At 38.1% G+C, this 10,299-nt stretch overlaps 1 protein-coding gene across 1 annotated transcript; it reads left to right on the forward strand.

The window, feature by feature from the left end:
• The first annotated feature begins 485 nt into the window (after positions 1 to 485).
• Positions 486 to 7,109, forward strand: LOC145996422 (hemolymph lipopolysaccharide-binding protein-like). The gene is made up of 4 exons (XM_083132888.1): positions 486 to 522; positions 2,684 to 2,779; positions 4,873 to 5,139; positions 6,908 to 7,109. Exons 2-4 carry the CDS (start codon positions 2,701 to 2,703, stop codon positions 7,087 to 7,089), a joined length of 528 nt encoding a protein of 175 aa, XP_082989014.1. The 5' UTR covers positions 486 to 522; positions 2,684 to 2,700; the 3' UTR covers positions 7,090 to 7,109.
• The last annotated feature ends 3,190 nt before the right edge of the window (positions 7,110 to 10,299 follow it).

Consider the following 10,299-nt stretch of genomic DNA (forward strand, 5'->3'; position numbering starts at 1 on the left):
AATTAAAGATTTGGAACACAATATACACAAAAAAACTATGATTCTTGGCAGAACAATAACATAGAATGCATGAAGGTGGTCGATTGAAAAATAACATTTTCACACTTGAAAGCAAAGGAAATTTATAGAAATTACTTACGAATTTACAAAATCAGAGAAAGACTGTCTTTCACCTTCAAGACAGTTTCGATTTTCATATTTTTTCTGAGGCTGCTTTCCCAAGTATAAAATGCACCGCACGCCACTGTTTTTGGTATGACCTTCGTATCTCAATGCAAGAATTCCCTCTTTCTATGTTCATCCACTTCTAGGTTTTCATTACAGATAAATGTGCTTGGCGACCTTTTACCTTGTACAGAGAACCTGTCATTTTCGTGTGAGTTATCATCTAGCTATTCAACCAATCCGAACAAGTGATATTATGGACTGAAGATATCTCTTATAATCACACCTCCTTGTTGTCACAGGTGCGCACTTCAATTAGTAAAGCGAGCTGATAAGATTTCTTGTGAGCAAGATCTTGTAAGTATTTAAACATATATAAGACTAGGTACAATTTCCACTGAACCACAATTCTATTCTTGAAAATCATGTATTGAAATATTATACTTAATTCTAAAAACTAAAAGGGGGAGTACATCTGATTTTTTTTCCTTGTCCGATTCCCGTGTAGCTATATTAATCTTTATAGTAAAGCCCTTCAATGTATAATATTCAGCGAACAATTTCACCCACAATTCATTGCGCGAAATCGCACCCGCCGCCATATTTCGGGCAAAAAGATCAAATCCTACATTGAAAACCTGTCGGGTAAGCATTCTATGTACAGTCACGGACACTTCTGGGTTGTTTTGAGCCCATTGAAAATCAATATGGTTTTTACAATCCAGTAGTGTCCGTGACTGTACGTATGTTCTTTTTCGAAGTGATTCAAGGTATGATTATCGTGATCACATGAGGAATGTGTACTTTTTACCTTTACAGAAACCGTGGATAGTGGTGAAATATGTGTGGAAGAGAAGACGTGAGGTGTGTTTCACCTACGTCACAAACTGTTGCATTGTGGCTTCGAGAAGCCATGGTTGAGGCCAGTTATTAGAAGCATACGGAATTCAAGCTGGCAAGCGGGAGATACTGAAAGTCTTTTTTTTTTGTACTGTTACGGCGGCCAATCCTCATGCTGGCAAGGGAAGTGGGGAGCGGGGAAGCAACCAAAACAGCAGCAGCCTGTGGAACGAGGTGCGCGCTGCACCTCCCCTCCTCGACCTTGTAACTTTCGGCGCCACCACTGTTGTCTGATTGGTCTGCGGCTAATCTCCGCTCCCCACTTTACTTGCCAGGATGAGGACCGGCCGCCGTAACAGTAGAAAATACCGTGCATATTACTCGTATTACGAACGCTACGTGGTTGATATTTCCTTGATGCGCTACGCGCATCGTGACGTCACATGAAACTCACCTCTATATATAGAATTATCTAACATCATTATATGTGCAGCAAGCAGCTAATGTTAATTATACACTATATAATTATAAACAGGAAAAGAAACATGCAAGACGAATCTTACCAAAACCAAGACAGAATTACACACACATCTAGAACTCTTAACTTACCCATTTCTCTTAAATACTATTCTTCTATAACCTTCTTCTTTAATAGCCTTGCTATCCTGACGAATCCCAGGAATTAACCTCTCCTGGAGTCTCCAGAATAGTAAATATAGAGGCGGTCTCAATATACCATATATTCCCCTTATCGCACTTCATACTTTAGCCAAAATCCAAACGGTTAACCCTCTCACTCGATAAACTTCTTCTCCCTGCCTTATTACCTTTAATCAAATAAATTTCACTCTTCCTTTACACACGCACACACAAACACACACGACATACTGTACCTAAGAAAACGACCACAAAACAAGTATCATATTATCAAACTTTGTAAATCGGGTTTGTTCTGGGACTACCAAACAAGCCGGGTACGAGATCCTGCGAATTATACTAATACATTGTAACTTGCAGTAATGTATTTATATGTTCTTTTCACCAAATGAAGTCACGAGGAAATCAAAACTGGGGAACGTCCGTGGGAAAGACGTTCATGTATTTTTAGTTACCATAACTTAAGCGCATACCCTCGAATGTATGCGGGTGGAGACGGGCATATAAAGTCTCTCCCTGGAATATCTGGAGTGTGCGAATTAATCCAAGCCTCTGCGCAAGTAATGGCTCAAGACGGCTCGACCAACGAACACATGAGAGTAAAGGGAATTGCGTGGAGGTGGGAAAGCGACTGCAGCTACCAGCTGTTTGCAGTGGCGTGTACTAATTCGCTTCGCCCACTCGCTTTCTCCTCTATTCTGCAGTTATGCGCGGCCTTGCCCCATAGATTCCCTGGATAGAGTACATTCTTAGCGTGTTCTGCTTATTCTAATCATTACGCATACCTGTTGCCCAAAATATATAATTACCGATTTAGGATAAACGTAAGCGGTGACTGCTTGTATAGTTTTACCAGTTAGAATGCACGTTCTTAAGTAGAATTGGTATCTAGTTTCTTATGTTTGGCAGACTTTATCACGCTTATTAAGCTGTCTCTTTCCAAAGTGAATTGCATGATGCCGTCAAGTTCTATTTCCTAATGAATAAATTTTAATGACAACTTTTTCTTTACTCGTTGTAGAAATATTTTCGAAAGCTATGGACAGAGTAATTGCTGCTTTTTTATTGATTCCTTTCCTCGTGTCAGCTGATCAGTTGATAAATACAATATTATCAGGTAAGATGGCTGTTTTTATATTTGTTACAGTGATGAAATATATATGAAAATTAAAAACTAAATGTAGATTTAGTTGTTATTTTGATACGTATATATACTTTCACACACACAGAGACAGTTACTCCAAAAATAAGCCGATGTTATTTTAAGTATTGCTGCAACTTATCTACACTACAAAGGGACAAAGGTATTATTTTCAATCTTCTGTTCTACTTCAAGCCTTCTGTCGCAATGGATGTCTTATCTAATCTCTTCTTAATAGGTCGATCTAAAGGGTGACCCTTTGTAAAGATACCTATTTGTCAACCTCTCATCTACATAGAACACCTGCACCTCATTCTACAGACTAACAAGTCTCTGGCGTCTGAATTCTCTGCCAGTATAATCCTCTGTCGGACTGTCCTGTATATCAATCAATCAAATCATTTATCCTCATCGCCACAATTAGCCGAAAGATGCTGGAAAGCGCCGTTAAATACAAGAAACGCCGTACCAAAATTAGTAACAATTGCGGTCACTGCGTATATGCAATACATAGATTGGGAGAGTAGTGTTATATCAAAGATTAACGTATTATGAAATACGTTTATCTGTGGTTCTATTAATACACCCGTTTTGCAATTGCCTTTAGAAAGTTGAATGTTAACCTTTGATGTTGATAAAGACAACAGAAGATTGAGAAGATTGTGAATGAGGGCAATTGAGTTATCACGATAGATAATACGTGCATATCTTAAAATGAAAACAGTTCAACTGTCACCTTTTTCCTTATACTATTTACACTCTGTACAAGAAAATTTAATATCTGATACTGTACAGAGATTTGATAATCACAAACTTTTCATTCGTTTGAAATATTTGAATGACATTTGAGTGGTCATAGCCGAAACTAAAATTCATTTCTGGGAAGGGCACAGAATCACAGAATATGACACGACATCACACTGGAAATAAAATGTGCAGATATTTTTAACAATTTGTGGTCAGATAACCAATCGGGACTGAAACCTTCAAAGTGGAATCCGAACCACTCCACAATTTTCCTTCACCGGGAAACGAACCCAGAACCCTTTGATTATAAGGAGAAAGAATTCTATTCTCGTGTGAAAAAGAAGCAGTTGTAAGTTATTTGTATTAGCATCATTTGATCAGCCGAAATAGTCAAAAACATTGGCAATATTTGACTTAGAATAGTTTTGCTTTGTGTCAATCAATTAATGTTTTTACCTTGTAACCATCAAGTCGCGGGTTCGGTTACAGCCATCGACTTACTTAAGCGTCTCGTAAATTTAATTCCTATTTATGTATTTGCGCTAAACTTTGCTTTGTTCATTTACTACAAAAGGATTGCTCAAATATTTATTATTGATTGTGATACAGGGTGTCCTAAAACTCACGCAACCGAGACTTTGAACGTACGCATCTTATGTTTAAAAAGCGATCGAGACACGAAACAAAATAGTTGAAATTTTTCGTACAAAACTAACTGACCTCACCTTTTTTCAGATAAACTTCAAATGTTTTGTTCCATCTGGACATTGATTGAATAACATTGCCAGATGTCGGGTACACCTGGTACTGTCCTCTGGACCAATGTTGCCAGTACAGCTTGTAATTTCGGAAAAAATACATACCATATTATGAATATGTTTAACCCTATAAATCCTGTGTAATGCATAAATTCGTATTGTTCTTTTATCAATTCGATAAATACCCAAAGAGACCATCAATCCATACAGAAAATTATTGCAAGCGACTCTATAGCTGCCTTTTATTCATGTCATTTCTTACTTCCTACAAAAAAGTTATTTACACAGTACATTTTTACCCATACTGAACTTTTGTGTAGAGAATCATTTTCTTGTTTAATGTGAAAAAAATATCAACATAGACAAGGTTAATACCCTGTGAAAGTTCCATTCATGTCGCGCTTTTAACAAAAATTCCGTGTATTCAAAATTTTTGGTTGCGTGACTTTTGGAACACCTTGTATAATGCTATAAATACTTTTATCATTTAATCATTTTGCCCCTCTCACTAAATCCACCAATTAGCATGGCTCTAAATTCTATGTATTCTCTCCAACACTGAAGAACGTGAAAGCAGAGAAATTCCCTTCGAGCCTGGACACCAGGTCGGCCGTTACATTTTCCACACTGAACCAATCACTTGGGATGAAGCAACAGCAATATGCTCACTGCAGGGCGCTCATCTGGCCGTTGTAGATTCAGCAGAGGAGGAAGCCGAAATCAAAGTCATTGTGAATTCCTACAACATTAGCGACAATGCCGAGTTCAAGACCATAATTTACATCGGATTTCACGACAGGATTGTGCAAGGAGTATACCAAACCGTTCTGGGTAAGTGTGAATCCTTTTATAGCACTTACTTACACGTGTCATAAATCAGGCTCGCACCCCACCTCGACCTAGAACAAGGAAATGTTTTAATGAACCAACTGGGGCTGTTCAATAAAGAATGATCTAGTGGGGTCGGATTACCGAAAAATATTTCATTTCTGACGGAAAACATGCCCTTTGGGGTACAGATACTATAATTATTCCTGAACCTAAAACGCCCCAGACCCCAAGATTTTAAGCCCTTGTTTGTCTGTAATGGCGTCATCAAAATGGCGGTCATGACGAAAATTCTATTCCTAAAACCTGTTACTTCATTATATACATTTATGTTTCATGACATCTTATTTTCACCTAAGTTTCAATTTTATAACTATATTATATAATAGGGAATTTAAAAAAACACTTGATCATATAATATTAAATATGGCGGCTAATATGGCCGCGAAAAGTAAAAAACTAACTCTTTCAGCTATGTGATCATGACTGTAATCAAACTCTATGTTTTGGAGGTTCCAGAATCCAATGGTGGCATCAAAAATTGTGTCAGACTAAGCAAAATTAAATAGTAATAGTTCACTTTTTGACAACATGTACATATATGTGTGTATGACGAGTAAAGGTACTTTGTGAAATTAAATTAATTATCATTCTTTATTGAGCAGCCCTCGTGTAAAAACCTAAAATCATAACCTTGGCAATCTTTCAGATTTTACAAGAATTTTCGTTTTGTCCTTGAATAATTAAGAGGGCTGTTTGTAGAGACAGGCAGGCTCCAGAAATCTGCAGTCTGTAATATTTGGTAATTGTAGTTGTATAACCAGATGCAAGGCTTCAGCCTGCAATACTACCATAACGTTGGTGGTCATATCTAATACTCCAACAGTATTTATGATATTTTCTTTGTTCTACATTTTGGGATCTGCAACTCCTTCTCAAAACAATCCTTGGTACGAGCCTGTCATAAATAGCAAAGATGGTGAAATAGCTAAAAACCGTTAGAAAGCATAGACTGTCATATTGAATTGCGTATTTGATGAAACGGAAAGATTCGATAACTCGATAGTTCACTTTAAAAATTAGGATTTTAGAATGAACGACACACGAAAGTAACTAAATAACCAAGTAAGTCAGACGTAGTAAAGTAGAAGTTACTTGTATACCCTAGATTACAAGTACTTTATTAATAAATATGTACCGGGTGTGGCAGAAACAATTAGTCGAATTAAATTTGGCACCATACCGACATTTTTCAAGTGGGGTGGGGAAACATATATTCCTGGGTGGAGCGGTTCGAAGAGCTTTGAACGTTTGCTGGAAAAGTTGTTTTTTAGCACTGATGACTCTACTGCAATAACAGTATGTTTTTCGATGACACTTTGACATTGGAAGGAATGGAAAGGTTTCGACACTCCAGACAATATTGAATTGCGTCGCCCAGTTCAGGACTACTGCATCGATTTTCAGCAACGGTCGTCCTCGAACTGAACAATCACCGGAAAATGTGGACTGAGTGGCAGAAACATTTCAGCGTAGTCCTCAGTGTTTCCGCAGTAAACGCTCGATGCTCTTCCAAACAACGTTGCATTGCAACAGAAAGCTTTAAATTACATGAGTTTCACCACGTCACTTACAAAGATGTCAGCATGGCACCAAATTTAAATCGTCTAATTGTTTCTGCCCCACCATGTATATTGCCTGATAAAAGTGTAAAATACTATATACATTACGATTCTTTTATATGTACTGTACATACGTGTATATTCTGCAGGCGGTGATCTAAATTTAATGTATCATAACTGGGCTCCTGGAACACCACGCAATACCACTTCTATCAACTGTGGCGGCATCGACCTTCAGGCACAACTAATTGATCTCTATTGCGACGCTCATCTGGCATTTCTCTGTGAAGAATTTGGAACACTTCAGCATCCAAATAAGGAGTCTTTGTAATTCCTGCAAATATTAGAATAAAGTTGGTCAGAGAAGAAAAGTGATATATTTGTAAAAAAAAATCAAATTTCTTTAGATTTATTGCACATAATGGAACGTCTACAATCAATTGTTTTTTTTGTTTGAAGAATATCGTAAATAAAAAAAAACTACAACAGTAACGGTTATTCAGGTGAAGTAGGTTTACTGACACTTCACCACATACTAGCCCCGTCTAGTTCGCTGCATTTTTGACACTAGGTGTAGTGCAGGTGTAGCCCGGTGTAAGGCTGGTGCAAGGAAATGACGTTCGACCAACTAGACGAATAGTTCAAGTTCAGAAGATACAACAAATGCCTGTCTGCTGCTTTAAAATTTCATTTGATTAGTTAGCACGCACCATGTGATCATACACCACACACTACACCGCCCAAGAACGTAGTGGGAACGGCACATACACCAAATACACTACTTGACACAACGAAGTAGACGAGTCGGTGTTGCACTTCGTAACCATGAGTCCAGAGAGGGTCAAGGAGTGCAGCGAACTAGATGGGGCTATAAACGTTCACAATGCTTTTTATTAACTTATCTTTATCACGTACTCGTATATCAATGTCAAAAGAAACGTATCCATGCCTTGTAGTCTGAGCGCCCTCGACAACAGCTTCTGCCGCACCGATCCATCCGGAAGTGCAGAGCTCTAGCTGGGGAAGCGATATCCCTGCACACAAAGGTAGCTGTGTTACATTGGTTGCCACGACAACCGTGACGTAACTGCTTGGGCTGCGAGCTTGGCCATTGCGCGACTGCAGAGCTACGGGCAGACAAACAACCTACTGCACTTGGTCTTCGAGGTGTTGGACTCAGTGCGTAGTTGGATGTCCCTTAGATGTATATGATTTTCTAAACCTATATATATATTTCATCTCCCAACCCTCAAAATTGTTCCAATCCGCGTAGAAGAACTGTGTGTAAAATTTCAGCTAAATCAAATAATATTAAATTGTTTCTTTCTAACGAAGTACAGAATATTATTGAAAGATAATTTAATTTACAATAAAAATGGTTCTGGAAGGTTGTAGAGCCTTCCAAAAGGTTCTAGAACATCGTTTCTCAACCTATTTGGCGCGACTCACTGCTGCGTGGGTCGCGAAGTCGGGCTCGAAAATTTATTTAACGTGTTTTAATGAAACTTATTATATTTGAATTACTACGACGCATTGTTTTAACCATTTACATTCAACCCGTTTTGTACTATCACCACCTTCTCAATCTGAAACACACAAACTTCAATTCTCTACGATAAAATATTGTCTTCCTACGATAACGGATTTACAGCGTTAAGACGTCCGCCTCCATATGATGTCTGGATTGAATGCTGCGGCCCGAGATGGTCTTGGTTGTACGTAGTTTAAAATCTACGTTTATGTTATTCTCGCTCTATCATTACATTAGTCACATTAGTTCTGTGAGTATTTATTTCTCAATTTCAGCATACGTGTTTAGTTAGATGTTACATTAAAAGCATAAATTAGTCTTTCAAATTACATACTTACTTTTATTGAATGAAGTATGTGTAATTTGTTTAAGTAATCCTAAAAGAGGGCTCCTTAAAGAACTTATGGATCTCATGAAGTGTAATATCATTCAAGGTGGGTCCAGTACTGAAAAAAAGTTGAGAACCATTGGTCTAGAACCATCTAGAAAGTTCTGTGGCCTGTATATATAGATGGTACACCAGCGTCACTCAACAACTCTCAATCAGTTCAATTCAAGTCTTAGAGCCAGTAAGGCAATTTTCTATGTTCAGACACAGATTACAAGTTACAACAAGTATATGGGTTAAGATTTTAGTGAGTTCTCATGTGCCGCACAGAGATGAGAATACAATTAAATCCGCCATTTATACCATCTGCTGGTGTATAAAGGATGAACATGTTGATTGATTGATTGATTGATTGATTGATTTAATTGTTGCTTTAAGTCCACTTTATGCACAGAAAGGCTAGTCGGGACTGGAACTACAGTTTAAAGTGGGATCCAAACCACTATGTGCACATGTTGTCCTCTAAATCTTGAGTAAATGTTTGACCGTGATATACTCTACATTTCGTGTCGGCATCACATTTTCGAATTATTCTGGAGAAGTACTTGTGATGCAATGATAGGCACAACTTCTGGACCATATGCGAATTTATTTACGAGATTTATAGAAAAATGATGGACCATAGACAACAAACATTGATTGCTTGATACTCGTGTAGTTTCCTTTCGTACGGTCTCAAGATAAGTATTAATCCCGTTTATGATTTAGGATAAGTTTTGGTTAGAAACACCATTTTCTATTTGTAAAGACAAAATTAAGGATGTTTTACATTGGGAGCATTCTACCGAAGCACTAACAATCAGCGGTAGTGATTTGGTTTATTTTACTTCGCTTTTGTGCTACTTTTGGCTAATCGCGAAGATGGCAATGAGTGGTGATACAATGATTGATTGATATGTTGTTTTAAGTCCATTTTACGCACAGTAAGGCTAATCGGGACTGGAAAGTGGGATCCGAACCACTTGTGCCTCCACCGGTTATCGAACCCGGGACCCCTTGATTACAAGGCAACGACGCTGCCACTGCGCCATCGGCGAGGTCCCAATGGTTATGCAATGAAATTGATAAAGGGACATTCACAAACACCGATGTCCAGGCCAGGCAATCAGCGGTAGTAAAGGAGTGCTACAATGTGAATTTTAAACGTCCATGGAATGAAGCTTTCATGTCTCTAATAGATAAGAAACCTCAGGAATGCAATTTCACACGAGATACTTTGTTTCTTAGTGAATATTGCAATTCAGAAACAATTGTTACTTCAACCTACTTAAAAAGAAACGAGGACATCGTTGACAGGTTTGTAGTCTTAGTGTTGAAAGATCTATTTGATACTCAAGAGAAGTTGAGTTTCATTGTTAAAACAAGTAGGTGTTGTAACTTATTGGTGTAATCCTCTCTATTACCCCATTTTTACTACTAGCCCTTGAGAGCCATCAGTTGCCGCTGAGGTTTTCACGTGACGTCAAGCACATGTTTGGTGACTTTCTACTTTTTTGTACAGAAAACCAATCTTTTTCGTGTGTGTTATCATGTAGGTATTCAACCAATCGGAACAAGCGATGCGATGGACTGAAGATACGTATCTCTCATGAATATATATCACTGTCACAGGTGCTTACTTC

The sequence above is a fragment of the Lepisma saccharinum genome, chromosome 12 (genome assembly GCF_977018435.1).
Source record: "Lepisma saccharinum chromosome 12, izLepSacc3.1, whole genome shotgun sequence".
Classification (NCBI taxonomy): Eukaryota; Metazoa; Arthropoda; class Insecta; order Zygentoma; family Lepismatidae; genus Lepisma; species Lepisma saccharinum.

Coding starts and splice junctions, on each gene's coding strand:
- LOC145996422 (XM_083132888.1), top strand. CDS start 2,701: ATGGACAGAGTAATTGCTGCTTTTTTATTGATTCCTTTCCTCGTGTCA. Junction 2,780..4,872: donor GATAAATACAATATTATCAG/GTAAGATGGCTG, acceptor CCAACACTGAAG/AACGTGAAAGCAGAGAAATT. Junction 5,140..6,907: donor AGTATACCAAACCGTTCTGG/GTAAGTGTGAAT, acceptor TATATTCTGCAG/GCGGTGATCTAAATTTAATG.